This window comes from Serinus canaria, chromosome 5 (assembly GCF_022539315.1).
Source record: "Serinus canaria isolate serCan28SL12 chromosome 5, serCan2020, whole genome shotgun sequence".
Lineage (NCBI taxonomy): Eukaryota > Metazoa > Chordata > Aves > Passeriformes > Fringillidae > Serinus > Serinus canaria.
In genome coordinates, this window is record NC_066319.1 from 35,552,399 (window position 1) to 35,574,728 (window position 22,330).

General features: G+C 38.2%; 1 protein-coding gene across 2 annotated transcripts; it reads right to left on the bottom strand.

Annotated features, from left to right (window-relative positions):
* Positions 1-2,503: 2,503 nt before the first annotated feature.
* Positions 2,504-10,081, bottom strand: DTD2 (D-aminoacyl-tRNA deacylase 2). 2 transcript variants are annotated; one of them, XM_030240694.2, is made up of 3 exons: positions 9,926-10,081; positions 4,815-4,884; positions 2,504-2,854 (listed from the first exon to the last, which is right to left on the bottom strand). In XM_030240694.2, the coding sequence occupies exons 1-3, from the start codon at positions 10,031-10,033 to the stop codon at positions 2,529-2,531; spliced, it is 504 nt and encodes a 167-aa protein (XP_030096554.1). In that variant the 5' UTR covers positions 10,034-10,081; the 3' UTR covers positions 2,504-2,528. The 2 variants fall into 2 exon arrangements, with proteins under 2 accessions (XP_030096554.1, XP_030096555.1); XM_030240695.2 differs by having other exon boundaries at positions 9,968-10,078.
* Between the last annotated feature and the right edge of the window lie 12,249 nt (positions 10,082-22,330).

The following is a 22,330-nucleotide window of genomic DNA, read 5'->3' on the forward strand; positions in this document are numbered from 1 at the left end:
ATAACAGCAGAAGGACACCTCCTCACTTTATAGGTTATTTCAAGGAAGTGGGGAACATCAAGCATCTTCTAATAGATATTCTCTAAGTATAGAACAGGATAATTATATGAGTTTTTGTCTAGTCATATTACAAAAACTATTTAAAGCACAGTCAGGTCATCTGTTTAAAGCATATATTCAAGATTGAAGGGAACAAACACTTGGATCAGAAAAAGTGATTTTAATCAATTTTTTTATCAGTATGGTCCAGCGTGTTATTCAGAAATGGCTTCCTTCAGTAAATGGATTGTAAATCAATAGTAGATATAAATAAAGCAGTACAAAGGGAACAGCATTCAACAAGCTGCCAGTCCCTGGAGCAGAGGATGGCAGAAATCAGTATTCCAAGATGGATACACAAATAAATCAGAAATGGGCCAATAATACATAAATATCTACTTTTTACAAAAATTTCAGAGTTCTGTCTGGTCCTAAGAACCACTGAAATGTACATTAGTTTTTATATGCTTTGTATGACAGATGCTATGAGATGGAGTTTGGTTTGAAGTCTGTTTTTCACTAAACATTTTCAAGCTTATCCCTCTTAGAAACCTTGGAGTTCTTAAAATATAATTAATTGCCAGGCTGCTGAAGATCTTTCTGGAGACAGAAAGTAAATTAAAAGATGCAGACTTTGTATTATGCCTCAAAGAATCAATTCTTGAGATACACTAAATACCCACAATTCCTGTAAGGTCTGTGAAAAGTGGTATTACTCAGCACTTTTTAGGATTTGACCTCCAACAAAGAGGAATTACAATGATTTTTCAAGCACACAGACCATAATGATTTTGTATTAGTCATTTGCATCAGGACAATATTATTTAAATGTTGCTAGTAAGAACTTTGAACATGAGTCATACTGTGTCTGTCATAACTGTTAATTATTAATTAATAAATATGTCATTTGATTCCTAATAGCTAATATTTCCAGGCCATTTGTGTAAATGGTTGTTTTCAACTGTGAGAATGTCAGTTGCCAGGAATTCAATATCCTTGTTTGTTTCATAATTATTAAGCATATATTATGCTAAGCTGAAAAAAAAAATCATTACTCTCTTATCAAAACTGTAAGTTACTTCTATAAGTTACTTACCTGTTAAAAAATGTGATTCTCGTGGCATAGTTTGAGCCTACAGATTATACATTCAATGTTTTGTACAAAATGAAGATAAGAAGATATTTGTATCTATTGATACAAATGAAGATATTTGTAACTATTGGCCTACAATTTAATATTGTGCAAGCTGCCATCCTCACTAATCACAAGGTTTTACATTTCTTCCAGAACAGCTTCTTATTCAAATGGCAATTCTGGATAATTTCTGCAAATCATAAAAATGTCTGATTTCACTATGAACCTTTCTGAACCATTATGCTGCATTAAAAAGAGAAACTTGATTCACAGGATGAACACATTTGTATTAGTTTTGAATTTGCCACATTTTAATATAGCTGTTCTGTTCTTACTGCCTTTCCAGACAGAATTTCCCATGATATCTTCTTAGCACCATCTGTTAATAATGTTTGTAACAGAACTGCATGGGGGGGTCAGCTGGTAAGGGAGCCCCAAATGTACCAACACTGCCTATAAAAGGAAAGCTAGTCTCTGGCTAGCAGCTTCAATGGACAAAAAGCTGGAAGGAAGCAATAGGGGCAGAGGGAACAATGAGATGGCAGCGTACATTGTACCATCTTTATTTTTTGTTTTCATTTGAATGTTTCTGCTCTTTTCCTGAGGCTCTGTTATGAAAGAATTGAGTAGACAGCAAGACCACAGTAACAAGGACATAACCCAAGCTATAGCAGGCAGCCTATCAAAACACATCAGAGATTTCCGAACGCAACCTTCAAGCAAGAAATTCAGTGCTACTAGTTTCTAGGTGTGCCTCACTTACTCTTCCCTGCAAAGCCCATGATCAGTCCTGTACTGCCTTAAGTATCCCACCCTCATATCCTCTGGTTGAGGGGGATGGACTTTCTTATTTAGTACTTACTCTCTAAGAGGGTAAAATTCAGTGCATTTGTTTTCAATATATCAGTTAGTTAGAAAGCATTGTCATTTTATAAAAATGAAAACATAGAGGTAAAAATTGATCTAAGTACATGTAAAGTATCCTTTTTTATCTATAAACCACTTCTTCAAGCTATACATGTAATATTTCTTTCATTATTTTTTAGTAAAAAATTATTGCATGATCCCATTTTTGTTGATAAACATGTTGAAATATTGGATCAATATTAATAAATATTTTGACGACATTTCACATGCATATGAGCAAAAAACATACTCATGATAGCAAGGCAGTCTCAGGCATCCTCCTATTCAATGGGATTGGCAAAACCAGTACAGATGAGTGAGAGCTTTTTTTAAACTATCTCCCAAGGCATTCAAGCACTTTAATGCTTAGTAGAAAAAAAAAAAAAAAAAACCCAAACCAAAACAAACAAAGGACACCAGTACTGCATTCGTGATACATTTTATTTTTTCAAAATTCGATCAGGTGAGTGTAAGGTCCATTTGTATCCAGTTTTAACACCTGTCTGTTTCCATATGTGCCATGCTTGACAAGAACACCAGCTTCCATGCATTTGGCATTGGCAGCCAGTTCTTTTTCACACAAAGTCACGAACTGAGAATAAAGTTCCAACCCTTTTTCTTTTTCAATGTTTGCATGGTACTGCATCTTTCTTCCCTTTGGTTTACCACCTAGGGTAGCTTGTGGTATGATGAGTACATCACCTGGTAAATCAAGAACAGAGACAAACTCGCCGTTTTCATTTTCACTTAATTTAATGTTCAACAGCGTATCAACTGCAAATAAAAATAAAATAAGAGTTAGTATTGCTGAAATTAATTAAACAGGACACCATAAACAAGATCCAACAAATATTTTGACAAACCACTGAGTAAAAGAGATTGTTTATTAATGAACTGAAATATGGACAATTAATAAATACCTAACTAACTAACATGTTTGAGTATTGTGAGGAATGTGAAGGATATTAATATTATATGTCTAAAGTTCTATTTTGGGGGGAAGTGATTTGCTATCTAAAATCCTAAAGTTGATTCTAGTTGGACACCCCCATAAGAACCCAGGATGCAATTAGTGAGCCTTCCTTAATTGCTTGATACTCAAATAGGTAGCTATTCCAGGACATACCATCCTCAGTGCACTTTGGAAAGGGTTTTGCCCTGACTCCCTTTTCTTTCTGGTTTCAGGAGTTTGCAGCAGGACCCAGCATGATCTGAGCTGAAGGCACAGCTCCACAGTTTGGTCTCAAGTAGAGCAAGCATCCTTCAGTGCTCCACTTCAAGACATGCAGCCACCAGTTTGTCACTTGAGACAGGAGGTGGGCAGGAAGGTCAGATGCAATTTGATTTATAAGCCAGAGCACATAAACTTGCAAATAAAATCAATGCATTTACTAACTTTAGATTTTCTGATGTTTCTGTAACAAATCAAATCATTACCCAATTCTGTAAAAGCTGGGAGGATACTAGTCATGCCTCCAAACCCTAAACATAAATGTTTAATGTTTTTAGAAGCAAAACCAGCTGAGTTGTGATTCAGGAACCAAACCCACACACTTAAACAGATCCAAGATATATTTAGGAAACAATATTCTCTAAGAGAGGTACTCAAGAAGGACGGTCCTAGATGAATCTCCTGACAGGAAACAGAACTTTCTTTTTCCACCCTGTTTTAGCTGCCCCACAGCTGAAAAGGTAATTATTCTCAAGCAACATTCTCATGGAACTCTCACTAGCACAAAATAAATTTTTATATAATAAATATTTAGCATCACTAAAGGACTGTGCTCTCCAAGACCAAGAGAGAACCACCCCCCCAGGAGTTGCTCTCAGCATTTTTAATAACACCTGTACTTGTGCACTGCTGGTCTCAGCCAGCAGTTTGAAACAGACTGAAACAGTGAAATATTGTAACACAATCTTTAGCCAAATCACTAGTATCAGCCAGCCACAGAAAAGGGGCACTTTTCTCTGGAATAAGCAGCATGACAGAATTTCCCAGGGGAACCAGTGCTACTGATGGAGGAAAGGAGGGAGAAGAAATTTCATAAAAGTAAAAAAAAAACCCAAACAAACACCAAAACAGAACAGCAACAAAAACAAAAACAAACAAAAGAAAAATCAAAACACACTGGGTAAAGACAGAAATTGCTACTATTTGACCTCATCCACAGAATCTTCTCTGCTTCAGTGTAAATGTCAAAGTTCATGTGGAGAAGACAAGAATTGCAGACATTGCTGTTATTGCTTCTGAACCAGAAAACTGGACATGCTAATAGTGTATGTAAGCACCACTAAAGTGAGATGGGAAAGGCACTGTTTCATTATCCACACAACTCCCTCTGCTGGCTATGATTTTAAATATCCTGCACATACAGTGAGATCAGTGGTAAAACACTTACCAAATCAAGCCATGAACTATATAAAATTCAGTTCTGTCCTGGACTGAACTTATTGCCCGACACATGTAATATGTTAAACAGCAGGTGCAGCATTTTCTTTGTTTGCCAGAATGTTATCAGGGGAATTTGTTTTCTAGGTTGGTCATGAACAGACAGACAAAGAGGCACAGACAACTGTCAAAAGAAACAGGACAGACCAAACTGTTCCTTCAGGCAGGTAATTGAGTTAGAATAACGCCATCTCATGGCTTATCCAAATGGCTGCTACCTTCTCTGCCTCAACTGCTTTGTTTCCTTTTCAAACCATAAAATAATGTGTATGGATTATATCATACCAATTTTTGGGACAAGATCTTCATCAGCACCTTTGAAGAAGCATATGTAGATAACAAGCCCTCTCTGGATCTACAAAAGATTACAGAAAACTATGTCAAATGTTTCTCATTATCTACGATGCATGCTTATCATTAAAACAGTATCAAAAATGACAAAAACATGTAACAAAGAGTAGCTTTAGTTATTTAGTACAGCTTCAGACATGGAGTTTACACACCACACTGTGGAAGATAAAATATATACTCATTATCTGCAAAATGCTTCTACATGCAATTAAGACAATTTATTGGCTCCACATGAAGCCAAATTTAGTTGGAATGTAGAGCGTACAGTACTAACATAGACAGGTGACCAGATGAATTAGTATAATTAAATCCAGCATAAGAAATAATTAAAGCTTTTTTCCCGTCATATGTACAGCTAAAATCAATTTTCAGCATGAACTATGATATTATTTCCAATTACAAAACACGAAAAACACCACAGGACTTTTCAAGGAGCGGAATTTTATTTTGGTCTTGAAAGTAATCTAGTACAATATAATTCTGAAAAAACCACAGAGTCTGTTCATTAAATCTTTAAATACGATGACCAACAACTGTGAAGTTGTTCAGAATATTATAAAGTTGTTCAAAATACTATTTATAAGCCTGGGTAAAATCTAACTGGCAAAATGGAACTTTTCAGCTGACTGGTATCAAGTAAAGGATATGCCACATCTTTAGCATTTAGAGCAACTACTTCTAAGAACAATGTATTTGAGAGAAGAATTAAGCCTCTGCTGAGGAGAAAGCACAAGGAAACTCCTGTGTAGCTTTTCTGCTCACTTGGTTAGTCCACAAGGAATGCACATGCAACAACCCATGCTTTATTAAGCCAAACTGATAGGCTGTGTAGCCAGCAGCAACTATGTCTCACGCACAAGTATACCTGCATGGCTTAACTTCTCTGGGAAAAATCCCAAAGTATCCACAGGCAGGCAGGATCCACAGACAGAATATAAAAACACCTCCCCACTGCCTTAGTGGGGAAGAATAAGTATCTTTTTAATTTTGTTGGAGGACACATATATGTCAACTTGTGAAATACCACCAAAGAGATGTTAAATAGATTGGGACAGGAAGGAGTTATTAATGCTATCAAAGCAAAATGATAGAAAATGTGAGTAGTTTCTAAAAAGGTTTTTTTTAAAAATTTCTCTATTTGCTTTTTCCCCAAATTATAAAGGTTTTTGGTGAAGAAATCTTAGCTATACACACAGGATTTTGTCCCTTTGTTATTGCAGAGATTAAAAAAAATGCTCAAGGCAATGACTGAGAAAAGCTATGCCTTCTCAACTATTTTTCTAGTGACTAACTTCTGAAAAAACGGAATTCTCTTTGTAGCCAAAATGTCGCATGCTGAGAACTTTTAAAAGCTTTAAATGGCTTCTTTCAAAACACTTTTTTCGGTACAGTCTCACAGCAGTAACAATATTCTGCAAGTCGCTCATTTTAAAGACACAAAAAAAGTAAGGACTGACCCCTGAAAGTCCTAAGGCCAGATAGAAAAAGTAAAACAAATAATGATTTTTTCCAGCCTCTGCCCTTATTTGATGTTTGTTTTTGAATAAACTATTTATCACAAGATGAGACACACATATTGAAGAAAATTAGAGGGATGGGAGGTTAAATGAGAAATCAATTCAGAGACAAGTTAAAGCCGATAGAGGATGCTTCTATTTATACTGCATGTTTATGGTCTTCTAGAACACTTTACAACCATGATAAAATTGAAAGCTATGCAACTACTTGTAAGAGGAAACTTAGGTTCTAACTATGACTGAAAATTTTGGCTCAATATGTACAGCCATGTTTCAACCCCTTGTTAAGTCTTACTTTATTCTTTAGTTTTCTTAATTGAAGATGTAAAATTTAATGCAGTTACAAGACCAAAGCTAATAATAACATGTGTCAGTCTGACCTTATACCAGTCTTCCGAGTGTCCTAAGACTTGTGCTCATTGTTAATGTAATGTGTAAACTTTCTGAACCAAAGCAAAACCATTGCCACTGCTGCAGGTCCTCTGTAACCTATCAAAGCCTAGTTGAGTGCTCCTCAGACCTCTACTTGATGCACAAAAATTCGAGCAAAATAACACAAATAAGAAGATGATAAATTCAACATGCTGGTGTGTAAACAGCCACTGCAAGGAACCTACTGAGTGACCAGAGAGGAAAGCTGTGCTCTATGTGCATCTACTGTGAGCAGTAAAATGCCTACATAAATAAACCAGCAAAGCAAGATACTGTGCAGCACTGGCATTTATTATACAGTGTCTTAAGTAATCATCAGATCAGGCAACCTGCTGAACCAGATCATGAAAGGCTGAAGTACCCAGCCCCAATGCCATGTAGACAGCCTAAGCAACACAGTCTCCAAATGCTGCTTTTTAGCTCTTTTGCAGGAAAAGACAAATAACTCACTCCTTTCTCACCCTCCTCACTAAATATTAGTGTATTTTTCAGGATTTCATTAGCAAAACTGAAATATATTCTGCAAAATATTATCTCTATTTTTTACTAACTTTTCCTCCAAGAAAATGCAATGGATAATAAAATCAGAAATACTTTTTAATTCTTAGAAAGTCAGTTTGTGAAACTACCTTACATAAATTATTCTGTGACATTTCCATTTCAAGTTCAGATTCACTACCCTCTGGGAAGATTTTTTTCATATTTCTTATAGTCAGTGCATCAGAGAGATTACATCATCTGCCACAGGTCACAGAACAAGTCTGTGCCTGGTATTTTGCACCTCTTTTTGCCATAGTAACCAGAAAACAGATCAAGGCAAATAAGATAAGGAAAAGACAGTTTTCCTTGCATGAAGTGTAGGCACTTATACTTTTTAGCTGAATATTCATTTTATGTCTCTTTTCTCCCACAGTTATAAACTACACTAAACCGTACCTTATTTCACCCCTACCTTTACAAGAAGAATTCCTTTTTTCTTCTTATTTTGCTGTATACCTAAACCTTTTATGGAGGGTATATAAACAAAATTCCCCATAAACAAGACATCCTATGCACAGTAACCCTGAACAGGCCAAAAAACTCAGTCATGAAAACACAACGAAGGCAGAGATTCACGTATAAAATACACTCCTAACCTTTTTGAAGATAAAGAGCATCTGCTCTCAAGTTCCTAAAGTACCTCATGGGGGTCTCTTACAGCTCAGAAGCTATTCAAAGCCATCTACATAATATGCCACTTTTACATGCTAGAAATGTCTCAAGGTGAGGTCCTACTTGTAATTGGTCATAAAACATCAGGAACACACTGGTTGATGCAAATAATAGTTGATGATGTCTGTACTCTTTTTTTGTTTTTGCATTGACATGCAAAAATAGGGAGTAAAATTACCCTACCACAAAATGTCAGCAGGAAAATTTCCTTCCAATAACCTCTAAAGTAGTCATACTAGAGGAAAAAAAAAAGAACTTCCAATTGGCTTTTTTTCTGCATGGTGACTAGTTCTTGTTAAAACAGACTTCTCTTAAAAAGCCCCAGGTACCCAGGAAAGATTTCCAAGTACCCATAACAAATATTAGTAAGGTTCATGTCTGAAAAATATCTGCTGGAGACCACCCAAATCTCTTTCAGACTCCTTTAGTGCTATCTATTACTTTCCTAGTGATTTGGCAAATTAGAGAGATAAACTACATAACCTCCTTGCAGCAAAGTTATTCATATTTCCCAACCACAACACGTACCTTTTAAAATATTTTAAAAGAAAGACAGCAAAATTACATTTCTACTTTTCTTTACTAGATCTATAATTACTTCTAAGATTAGCAAGCCACAAATATATTATTTCTCCGACAGTTAATTTATGCTGGGCTAAGTGAATTTTATTTTAATTAACCTTATACTGGAAGGCTAACAATGCAGTCTACAGAGACACACTACATCTGTGAAACACAGTATCTGTGAGATCACACCTACTTCCTCTGAGTAAAACATTCTGGCTTCCCAGACCATACTGCAGAAACTAGTTCTGCTGGATCCACCTGACACTTCTGAACAAAGAGAGAAATGTTTTAAGGCTAATGTGAAAGGCAAAGAGTGTACTCTTTTCAGATGTCCTGAATGAATGCACAAACCCTTTAACCAGCTTTTACTTTTTAAAGTTAATGCAAGTGACTGTATCAAGCCCCTTATGTTGTTAAGTCTTTAAAAAGGACAAAAGACAAAACCAAAAAACCCATGGGCAAAATAGTTGACAATGGCAGAAATGAGCTGTGCTAGCGTAGGTAACTCGCAAGCAATGACAACTACAGCAGGTCAGTGCACTCCAAAGGGCAGCCTTGGTGCTTTGGTACAGCGGGAAATGCATGCACAGCACATCGACTGAAGAGTCTGCAGACCTACCTACCTGCCCAAGCAGAAGACTGTGGGAGGAAAAGGGGGAAAATACAATGCTTTCCTTAACGTGAGTCGTGGTCTAAATTCTAAATGCTAAATTTCATGTTTAGTTAGTGTTCTGGAAAAAAAACAAACCGAACAACATCAGAACTGGTGCTGCCACAGTCCCACTGCCCTACCTGGCCTTTCTTCTCCAAGTTAACGCTATCTCACAACAAAGCCGACAGCTGAGCCCACCAGCCAAGGCTGTAGTGTTTCTGTGAGCGTATTTAAGAAAAGAAGGAGCAACACAGTTAGAAGGGAAGCGTGTGGTCGTGGAGCAGTCATGCTCCTGAAGAGACTTCTGCCTGCGGAGGACACTGTGGACCACAGGGAGAGAGAAGGAGCAGGAGACAGAAAGCGCAGGGCGCCTCCTGCTGCTTGTCCCTTTGCCGAAGGGGCTGACCGCAACCTTTGCTGATAAGCAGGGGGCGAGGAGAGCGCTCTGCAGCGGAAACGCGACGAGGCTGGAACGGCCCGAAGGGCAGCGCAGCCCGGAAAGGAGCCGAGCCCGTTCCCCTCAGATGTCCAAGCGCCCACCCTCTGCCCGCCGGCGCACGCGCGCAGGGCTCGCAGCGCTTTCCCGCCGGCCGCCCCGCTCGGCCCCGCTCGGCGGGGAGAAGGGGCGATGCCGAAGGCGGGGGGCGGCCCGCTGCCCACGTTACCTCCACCCACTGCGCCTCGGAGCCGCTCTCGGGCGGCCGCACCTGCAGCCGAGCGGAGACGCTCTGCTGCAACAGGGCCCGGGCCCGCGCCGGCCGCGCCGCCGCCATGGTGAACCCGCAACGCTGAGGGCGGGGCCGGGTCACGCTTTTCCGGCACCGGCACCGGCACCGGCACCGGCTGGGGCCCGCGGGTCACGGGCGGCGGGGAGCGTGAGCAGGATCTTGTGTGGATGGTTAAACGGCGGCTTATGGTCCGCCCTGTCTGTGGAGGCGGCTGAATACAGGCTTTGGAGCAGAATTAAACAAAGTATTTCTACAGCTCTACTTACCGATGCCCCAATAGCTAGCAGGAAGCGGGCTTTGCTTTCTTATTTGATGAGAAACGAAAGATCTTGTCTTCTGCTGGGGAAATGTTACATGCTTGTGATAAGAGCAGCATGCTGTACAGTTTATGCATGGAAAAGAAAATCTGAATATTGTGTGTTTTTCCTTCTGTTCATTACTTGTTTGTGTTCCGGGTGGCTGAGATCAGTCTATCAAGTTGGCGTATTTCTTTTCAATGACACTGCATTGGAGCAGAGGGAACGGAAAATGCAGTTAAAAGGGATCTGGGTATCTAGTGATCCAAATCATCTGGGAAAAACAAGTGCATAGTTTTGAAATGAGCTCCCACTGCTAATGGGAAAGTTTAAAATATTGCAAGTGGATCTTTTGTTATCTTCCAGGGTTTTGGCTACATACCCTGATACCCCTTGAACAGCTCCAAAACTGGAAGAGTTGTGTCTTTCTCCCATGCATGAATTCTGACAGAGACCAGTTTTGAAAAATACTGCATTCATTCAAGTCAGGATGGAATGATATGGAATTCAGTATCTCTCTCCAAATTCATTTTATGACTGAAGATTTCATTTTTACAACTGTGTTTAAAAATACTGGGTTTTTTTAAATAAAAAAGTTAATATATAGCAGTGTGAGAAAGAAGCTGAATTTTAGTCTGTCATGGAGTGAGATTACCAAAGATCTCTATTGAACAGCAAGGGTCTATATGCACTTCTGAATAATCAGTTTTACACATAGGGATACATTCAACTTCTGTCTGTCATTTTAAAAGAAGATTCTTGATGTGTGTTCAATGAGGTTGTTCTTCCCAAAGTAAACCTCCCTGGAAGAACAGGAAATTGCACTAGGTGGTTAGTGTATGAAGTAGCTCATTTTTTGTTTGCTGTACGGTATGTTTTTATTCAAACTCAGCTAATTTTATTTAAAATACGTTCTGTTCATTTACTTGAAAGCTGTATCCCCAGACTCATTAAGAAGAGTTTAATGAGGTAGAAATCCATTCAAAATGAGAGGGTTTTCCATATATATTTGCAATATAAATTGATTGTAAGGAAAATGGATTTTGCTACAGTCTGAGCAAATTATAATAAGCAGATTATAGAGGGCTATCAATAGATAAGGATATTGATTGTTATTTGGGGCTATGCCATTATTTACACCAGGGTATGGTGGACAACATTTATTCATGTGCCAGTTTCAATACAAATGCCTGTGAAACATTGTACAGAAAAGAAGAGTATGACATAATTGTTTATGTATGGATTCTTGGTGGAATTATGTGGTATTTTCCTTGGGAAGCCAAGTAATTCCATTGCACCTTGAATTTCTTGAATCTTACTGGCTTATTGTTAGATTAAGTGCTCTCTTTTTAGGCCAAGGAATGATAGTAAATTTGTTGGATAAATTTTAGGTATGGATTTGGCTGTGGATTTTATATTTAAAAAAACCCACCTCCTGACATCTAAAGCATATATCCATGCATAAAATATATTGGTATTTTTATCAGGTACTATATAAAGACATTTTTTCTTCATGTTTTGGATTTGACAGTTGTCCCAGAACATTTCCTGTATCGTCTCTGCTTGTCACTAGATCTCAAAGTAGGTATTTTGAGAATGTCACCCAGAAGATATTTCTGGTTATTTTCAAATCATTTCTCTTTCAGAGGGGCAGATGGCAGTCTCACAAATTGCAGTGGAGGTGTGTTTTTCCTTACCCTTTTGGGAATGGTTAAGTATATAAGTTCAGGAAGTGTTTGGACAACACTCTCAGGCACATGATGTGATTTTTGAGCTGTCCTGTGCAGGGCCAGGAGTTAGACTTGAAGATCCTGATGGGTCCCTTCCAACTCAGCATATACTGTGATTCTATGCGTATTTTGAGCAAATCCTTTTGTCAAGAGGTGGGTGGATGCTGGAAGGAAACTCTGCCTGTGTGGGGACTCTGCTTTCTCCTTGTCTTTCAGTACCAAATGATCTCAAGTGGTTGAATTCTTCCCTGGGGATGGGATTTTTTTGGGGGGGGGGTTTGTTGTTACTATTAAGTTTGGTGTTGCATACCATTTGGCAGTGGCAGGAGTTGACTGCACCTTTGAAGGGACAAGTTGTATCTGGGATGATTTTCCTTTGTCTGTGGTGTCTGAAATCACATTGACAAAGTTGCCCCTGTCTGTTTTGAAGAGAAACAATACAAAGGTGCAGCAGTGCTTAAATAGCAAAGATACAAAGTAGGCTGGCAAGGGTTATATCTTGGTAGAACTACCTCATTTGGGACAGATGGAGCTGAAAGGCTCCAGGTGTCTAGGGAAGAATTAGATAACATTTCATTTTCTCCATTGCCAAATTTGGATCTCTTCCCTTGCGCAACAAACCAAAAAATTTCAATCACTTAGAATCATTTAGTAAAGAATCCTGGGTGCGAGCCACAACTGGTGTGAAGGGTGAGACAGACTGTGCCAGCAGTTCAAGACTGCTGCTAAAAGAGTCATCATCAGAGAATGGCCTGGAAAGTAGAATTTGCAAAAATGAATTGCAAATTTCTATCACAAGGTAAAGATATTTCCACAAAATAATTTGTAAAATGGGATTCATGTTGAAATAAAGTACAATTTTAATTTGGCTGTGTTGAAACAATAAGTCACTCATCAAAGAAATAAAAAAGATATTCCATGTCTTTAGTCCAAGATGTTTAAACTGCCACATAACAGCTCAGAATGTTAGTGTGATTTGTTTCTGAAGGGATATTTATGATCATACATCTTGAACTGAGTCAAATCCTTCACTTTCTGTTGGAGAATGACCTCCTTTTCTTCTCTTTTTCTCCCAATTTACTTATTTTGTTCCTCTTTGTGAGCTACTTGCCTTAACAAAAATAGCACAAATAGGTTCTCTGGCTCCTATATTTGGTGATTATTTTTTGTAGCCTATTTCTCAGTCTAGTTCAAGACCCAATTAAGCCTACTGCAGCCTCGGAAATGTTAGCTGAAATGCTGATTAGCTGGAAGAGACAAGGTACTGCTCAACAGTGGTGTGGGTGCAGAGAGGATTAGCTGGTGGTGTCAGAATAATTTTACTTCTAGTACTGACTTATTCAAAGTACTGTCCAGAGGTCAGGAGCATGTCTGGCTCCCAACCATCATCCTCCTTCCTCCAGAGGTATTTAAATAAGAAGAACAAAAACGGCATGAAGAATTCCCCTAGTACAAGTCAGACAGCAGAAATGAGCAGTCTTGTCAAAGACCACAAGTATGGCGCAATGCCTATGCAGAGCTACCAGAAACAGCTCTCCAGAGAGGAGACAGAGAGAAGACTATCATCCACTTTACCTTCCAAACTACCCCCCAGGTCTGTTCAGCATTTGGAAGAACCATTGCAGACTTCTAGGGGAAGTTGATAAAGGAAGATGGTACTGTATTTTTATCTTTGTGCTTTGTACCATACCTCTGAGGAAGGTTATGGCTTCTTCAACTCCAGTTCTGTACTATCAGAATTGGTCCACCTCTTCAGCTCTTCCAGCAGAGCCAATTTAGTGTCCTCACAAATGTCAGAATTGTTTGCAGTGAAAGCTGTTGTGGAAGTACAGTTTTGTGATTTGAGCAGTTGATTTTATCTGCTAGTTGTGTTTAAAGAAAGCAATAAAAATTTAATACACAATTAAAAATAGATTAGTGTTTTGTTTAGTCCTTCATACAATTACAAAACAGACACTGAAATGTGTTATAGCAATCAAAAGTTAATTAAACTTCTGAAAAAAAAACCAGATTCAGTGTGAAAGCTGTGTCAGATACAATTACTGGTTTTTATTGTGACAAGCAGAAATTTGCATCTATTAGGGGAAAAACGTAGCCAGATAAAAGTCACACAATCTGCTTGCTTACTGTGATTGCCTAAAGGAAGTGAGAACAGTGTTAGTCAGTTTCTTTCTCACTGGGCCTGTGACATTTAGCTACTCTATTTTATCCTGCTAGGGTGTCTCCTGAACCAAATCTTTGTCTGTATGACTGACAGGCATTGATGTTAAAAGAACTTCTGTATGGTGTTCCAGTGGGATCAACAGAGCAGTGGGGCTGGCCTACCTGCAGTTCATGCCATGGGGTCTCACTGTAACACAGTGGACTGCTTAGAAGCAAAATGTTTATTCTTTATTTTCATGGAATTGAGCTGACCCCATATGCCCATTATGTTCTTTCTTGTGCAGAGCCACTCTTGAGTTTCAACACCTCACTCTTAATTCTGAAATTCAGAGGGAGGCTAAACAAAGTCATGAAGCTGACTCCATGAGGAATCCCTCAAAGGTCAGCAGTTTTCTGCCTTACCATTAGGAATGGTATTGCCAGATCCAGGTCCACCTGGATCTGCAGAGATCCACCAGGGATCCACCACAAATGTAATATGTCTTGCTTCCCTGATCTCTTGATTTTGGAATCTGGGTTCTACACAGCAGGAGCACATAAAACAGCTTGGGTGTAGGACGGTACTGACTCAATGGCGAGGGAAGCAGTGCCCAGCACTGAGCTAGAAAAGCGTAGCCTCGTGATCAGAGGGCCTGGAGCAAACAGGGTGGGAGTGATAGAGCTCAGTGACAGTCAACAGCTGTACAAGCTGTTTGCCATCCCTGAGCAGGCTCAATAAGGTCACCCAGGCCACCTGTGACCAGTCAAAGCCAGCTTCAGCTTCCTGTGCTCTGTATGGAGCTGCTGACCACATGAGTTCAGAGCCTGGCACTGCTCTGGCAGGTGGGGGTCTGGTTTGCTTCAAGACTCTGAGCTAACACATGCCTGGCTGATGTAGATGGTGTTGCAAACTGGGTTCCTCCTGATGGAGGAGGTATTTAGAGCAGGCACAATAGAGCACAGCTCCAACATTCTTTATTTTCCTACCATCAGGGTTGGTCTGCTGCATCATACTCCTCTACCCCTCCCATGTAAAGGAATTAAAGTCTGCTCTACCCATGTATTGCTTCATCATTGCTCTTTTCACCTTATAAACACTTTTGCAATAGCAATTAGTACTACAGGATGGAGTTGTGTTATTTAGTCCTGTTTTTTTTTTCATCTTCAGTGAGAAATTTTGATGATAACATAAGGATGTTGCTGTAGACAAAGATGCATCAATATCTTCTAGGATCTGAAACTTGAGCTTCCATGTTTTCAGTCATGCCACGTGTAACATTAGAGCATTGACATAAAGCCTCACATTATTAAAAATGGACATGAAATGAGATGTGGCTTTTTCTGTTCCTTTCACAAACACTATGAGAGTCATTTATTATTCTCTCTGTACCTGGAGGACTCCTTGCCTCCAGTTACTGTTGAGTATGCAGGCATAATAAGGCTGCATGTCTTTTTTTTTTTTCATTTATAGGGATGACTTTCAAAGTAAAACTCACCACAGCTTCAGGCCAAAAGCTTTCTCCTTGAGTCACAGCTCCCATCATTTTTTTCCCCTCAGGCATACTGATCCATAGCTAGTCAGGGAAGCATGCACACAAATGATAGGTCATTAGGAAATTCTCAGAATGGCAAACCTCTGAAGTCAGCCCAAGTGCTATTTGCCATACATCATGATAAAATTTGTGAGTTTGAGGAGGCACTAATTATATGCTTGGTCTGCCATTTATGAGTTGTTGGAGCTGTTGTTTCCAGAACACAGCAACCTCTTTCACAGCATATTTCAGCAAGATTGCCAGAGCATGGCGAGCCAAGCAGGGATTGACAGATTTTGGCATTTTATTCCCTTCAATGAAAAAATACTGCATTGCAACACAAATTGATACCTCACTTTGCCATAGTGCAACATCATATACTGATACAATGATGTTGATCTATGGGCTTTTCTTAAAATTATATTTTGGGAACTCATTTCCCTTAGAACAAATGGCAACAGTAAGATTTTCATTTACCATCAGCCTTTGGTTTTTGATGGTTTCTTTCAGTAATACAATAGTTAAAAAAAATCCTTTCATTTTATATATATATATATATATATACACACACACACCTTTCATTATTTTAACCTACATACATCAAATGTGATCTTGGGAGGAAAAAGCAAATGTTTAATACAGTTAGCTAAATAATAAAAGATTGTAAATTCTAATGCATATTCATGGAGTCAAATAAGATAATAAACATGTCAAGAAATGATGTGGCTTCCTGCTATGACTTCCAGTGTAGATTAACATGTTTCAAAGAGTAGTGTCAAAAATTGGTTTTTTATTTTTAATTTTCACACTTTCTCAAAGCACCAATTTTTTTAATGCATATTTCTGAATTCATTTAGGATGATACTACTAATGTATTACTAGATAGCTCAGAAGCATTGCAATGATAGGATTTTTCACATATTCTTTGATTGGTTTATGGGTTTTTTTAAGCTGCCAAAGAGTCACAGTTTCTTTCTTTTACAAAAGATGCTAAATTGCTGCTACAGAATGGAAGTGAAACACTTTATCTTCAATATTTGAAGTTATAAAAGAATAGAAAAATAGTATTTGGTATAACATTTTCTTATAGAGCTTTTTATTTCACAGATAATTCTTGGAACTGCTGGAGGCTTACATTTTTATGATTAACAGAATAAAACAATTACTCTGTAACTTAGGATATTTTAATATCATTTACAGATGTTTAATCTTTCCTTGGATACTCTGTTGCCCATAGGACAAAAAATAATCATGTCTTCATAGTAACAGACCCAGTGAGGGCAACATCCAGATTTAAAAATCCTTCATTTTGGTGCCCACAGATAAATTCCAGCGCATATGACAAATTCTAGGCCCTGTTACAGAAAACACAGATCTAAATAATGCAGTCTGGAGCTTGGAGAATGATTCAGCTCAGTTTCAGGTGAACCTCTAGGCTACATCTGTACTAAGAATCATCAGCAGGAAATACTCTTGGCTATTGCAACTCATCTTTACTCCCTGACATAGTTTTGGCCAGGGCTTGCTCACTAAGAAAAATATTCTGTTCCTGGTTCAGCAGTTAAGAACCAGTTAAGAACCTCTGGCTCAGTGTAAAACCGTGGAGAGTTACTTAAATTCACAGCTGAGGATGAACCAGAGGATTGTGTTCCAAGAATCCGTGCTCTGGCTTCACAGGATGGAGTGCCCTGCGAAGTTCCACATGGCACTGCTTCATACAGGGGGCACTGACAACCTGGAGTGTTCTTGGGTCACAGTTATTTTCAGCTGAGATTGGTCCTGGCACAAACCTCTGGAGCAGGCTGCTAGAATGGTGTAAGGTTGTCAGAATTGTGTAAGAATTGTGTACACACCCCAAGTTTATTGGTGCCTTCTGAAATTGCACTGCTACTGCAGGGATTTATGAGATAAGTACTGAATGGCTATGGAGCAAAACTGAACTGGTTTAGAACATTAACCAGATTTTTAAAATAATTACCCAAAACCCAGTAAAAATTGATATAATGTTTCAATCAGCATCATTGATCAAAATAAGATTGAATAAGATTGATTTGCTACATAAAACTTGTTTAGGCTCAGGGTTCTGATGTTAACAATAATGTTTCCTGTAAAACAAGCTTGTTACTGAGAAAAATGAATGAAGAGCAGAATTAAAATAATTTCAGAGACTGAAACTGTGAAACTGTAGTGTCAAAGGGTTTACTGAAGCTTTTAGGAAAGTCACCATCATTTTTTTCTTCTGTATTTGTACACTGTCTAAAGCAATAGGACTCTCTCTGCCCCTGAGACTCTTATAATAGCAATTTATCTCCATTACTAAAAAAATATATATGAAAGAAGAAAAGAGAGAAAATGCCAGTCTTCCTTCAATGTTGGTAAAATATATGGCAAACAATAGGAATAGTTTCAAAACCTTTGTTTTTATCTTCAGGTGTGGAAATACTGTTAATTTGTGTTAATTCCATTCATGCAGGGACTATCTCTCTATATAAGGTAATATATAAGGTACCTAAGAAAAATTATGTGGCTTTGTTACAGAGGGGCATATTCAACAAAAAAAATCCTTCAATTTTCTGCACCACTTCCTAAAGGTTGGAAAAATTGCTGTAATATAAACTGCATCTTCACTGTGATGTGATTGTTATTATAGAAAGCAATGTTAACCTGAAGAACTTGATGATTGACTTCAGAAGAGTAAAGTAACAATTTAAATAAGGTTTTTATCTCTTCTTGACTGTGAAGGACTACATTGTTTAAAATTCCACAGGAAAGCAATATATAAACTAAATTGGTATCAGCTCTTTGAGACCTTCTTCCTCCTTTAGTGAAATTGAATGAAAGCAAGCAATTTCTTTTCAGTTTTAGATTGGATATTCGGCAAAGCTTTCTCATAGGATGAAGCTACACATGTGATATTATATTTATTGGCAATACTACTACATATGTGTATACATGAAGAAAAATTATTCAATTTTTACTGTTTCTTGTGTGCTTTCTTTGTGCTTGTTAAAGGTATTGCATTTTCAAGTACTGCCCTACATAATAAAGAGAAATTTCTTCTTAAACTAGGAAATATTTTATATGAAAACTCAGGTAAACCTGTCTTGTTTTGAATGGGTATTTGAAATCAGAATCTGTTAAAATCCCTTGAGCCAAATTTACTTTGCAACAAGTGGGCATAACTGCTTCCATCCAGTGACGTCAGTGATGTTGACCTTGGTCTAATACTAGCAGGAAAAAGACTTTAGAAGAAAAATTCCAGTGAATGACAGAGAGGTAATACCACAACACAGAAGGAGTCTCCTCATTTATGCCTGCAGTTGTTGTCTCCTCTAATGCCTGAAATTCCCTATTTACACACTTTTGAGATGTGCCTTATTGATATATCTGCAGCCTGTTACCCCCAGGTATGCCACTGTGCTCCACTGTTTCAGCATTAAGTACAGCAATGTGGAAGTTGGTTTAACTTCCATGAGGAGCACAGCAAAGATAAAACAAAGAACTCACACCAGTAGGCATTTTGGCTTGGATTATTCTGCAGCCTGATACAGTCTGTCAGCCCCACAGGAGAATGCTGTTTTGGCAAGAGCATGCTCTAGTATGGTCTCAGAGCTGCCAAAGGGAGGAGGTGGCAGCTATCCTGAGACACAGTGAGGCAATAGTGGCTGAACCAAGAGGTATTGCTAAGAGCCCAAGGCTCATTAACCAGGGCAGAGCCCTGAACCAAGTAATGATCACCATGAGACAAAAAGAGGTAAAAATCATCATTTTAACCTTATTTACTTTAATGGTACCAGGCCAACCAGACGGGGGGGGGTGGGGGGGAAATCCCAGAACCTGAGACTCCCATGCCACACGCACTCTTCCTAGTATGACGGTGCTCGCAGGGGTCCCAGGATGAGGGAAGAGATGAGAATGTTGACTCCACGTTTCAGAAGGCTTGATTTATTATTTTGTGATATATGTTATGCTAAAACTATACTAAAAGAATAGAAGAAAGGATTTCTTCAGAAGGCTGGCTAAGAATAGAAAAAGAATGAATGACAAAGACTTGTCTCTGACTGAGACAGTCCGAGACAGCTGGACTGTGATTGGTCATTAATTAGAAACAACCACATGAGACCAATCACAGATCCACCTCTTGCATTCCACAGCAGCAGATAATTATTGTTTACATTTTGTTCCTGAGGCCTCTCAGCTTCTCAGGAGAACAAATCCTAAGGAAAGGATTTTTTCAGAAAATATCATGGCTACAGCCTAGTATGCAGTGGTGTACCTCTGTGGCCAAAGGTTGCAGGCCTGGTCATGAAACTAAAATGACCCCTTGGTTCTGAAGAATCTTTCTTTTGCCATTCTTTAATATACTTTCTATCTCAAATTGTCTCTGAAATAAATGGCTTATATGAGAAGGAGTTTGCAGTTACTGTGTTATCAATGTGGTACTATGCAGACAACCAGAAATAAGAATGGATTTTTTTTTTTTTTTTAAGTCACTTCCTTACATCCTGCTGCACACAAACCAACCTAATTATCTACCAATCATTTTTCAAATGTTATTTCATTTTTAAATTTTGGAGTTATTTTGGCAAGAAATCTTTCTTAATTGATTTTGGGTAGAGAAATAATATATTTAAACACAAGACAATCTAATTTCACAAAAAAATCAGTTCTATTTTTATCATGTTATTGTTCAGGTTGAATAGCAATTTAGAGTCTATGAAACATTTTCCTACGTTTACTCAGAGAAAACATTATCAATTTGCATTAAAATTAAATATTGTGTCTTTCATTTTGTTACACTTTTGAAAAGTCTGAAGTGGAATTTTCTGAAAGATGCTGAGATTACCTGTAGTTTCCATCAAGACTCACATCTGACAGTAAAAATTTTGTTAATTTTTGGTTGCATTTTCCTAGACTCATATTTTACCACTGTATGTTGTGTTGTGTGTTGTGCAATAACATACCAGTTAAACAATATAGAACAATATTTTCAAATGTTAAAATTTAAATGCGAAGCCAAGAGCAATTGTGAGAAGTGTACAATACATAAAATTATCTTCACAATTAGTAGAGATAGAAATACTACCCAATCAAGCAGCAGTGTATTCCATTAGAGTCAAGGCATTTTGAAAATGCCTGCTGTGTTGCTGAGCAAATTGATTCCCTTTCTAATGGCCAAACACATTTCATACTCATATTCAATACAACCTACTGCCATGTTAGCTACTCTGCTAACAGGGTAGTTAACAAACAAGTGCTAGAGAAAATTATTAAAACTAAAAACATTGAGGATTGTTAGCTCAATTTTAGCTTGTGCTAGATCAGCTTTACAAAACCCCACAAAAATATTGGCGCATTATTGTTGTCAGTGTTGGAGCTATTGTCAAAATGAAGAAGTGAATTGTACATTTTCACCATGTTCTTTTCTCTGCAAAGGCCTTGAAGTGACCCATATCTCAAGTGTGTGCCTAGCTGTGATCCCTCAGTACGGGCTCCATTGATGTGACCTGCACGCTATCTTGCACTTTAACACTGCCTCCAAATGCTCCAGGCAGGAAAAACAATTATGCAAATTTCCTGCAATGCAAAAGGTAACATGATTTCCAGAGGCAGTGAAAAAAAGCCCTGGAGTCTGTATGACAGTTTCAAAACAAAGCAGCTTGTTAGTTTTCAGGGGCTTTTTTCAGTTTAGTTTGATAGTAGGGTAAATGACTGGGAAAGGATTTGACCTCTTCAGGTGTCTGTGGACATGGAAAATACAGGTTTCTGTAGATAGGCAAAATACGCTCATGTAGGTACATCAAAAATGTAGGCTGAATGAGAATCACTTCAAGGATAGGAAAAAAACCCTATTTTCAGGATTGTAATTTATGAGTTGTAGCTGAGCACTGGAACATGCCTTTGGAAATGGTGGTGTTTAGCAAAATGCCTGATTAGAACTTTTAATAATACAATTTAAAAAGAAACATTTAAAATGGTGAAAATACTGCTCACTGTGAAAGAGAAGAAATGTTTATTATAATAACACTTTAAACTGATGACTGACACCAACAAAAGACTTTGTCTACACTGTATTTTATATTTGCAAACTAATGACCAGAAATTGCTAAGAATTATTTCTATAAATATCACTTGGCTGAAAAAGGACTATTCATAGAATTGTAAGAGCAAATCATGGCAAACCAATCTAATTTCCCTCCACAAGGTGGTTACAAGGCTTGTAGGTGGGAGAGAAACAGGAGATGATGTGTGTCTTAAAGCTTTAAGCAAATCTCACATGACATAAGGAACTTTTATTGTGTGAGGGTTAACTGGATGGAAGATCAAAACTATCACCAGAACAATGATCAGTGCCGAACAATAGGACAAGAGGCAATGGGCAGAAACTGATGCACAGGAAGTTCCACCTGAATTTGAGGAAGAACAACTTTATCGTGCAGGTGATCTAGCACTGGAACAGATTTTTAAGAGAGGCTGTGGAGTCTCCCTCACTGGAAATATTTAAGAACCATCTGGATGAAATCTTGTGCCATGCACTCTAGAATGACCCTGTCTAAGCAAGAAGGTTGGACCAGATGATCCAACTTGACTAATTCTGTGAGTCTGTGCTTTAGTATTATTAAAAAAACCCAACCAAACAAA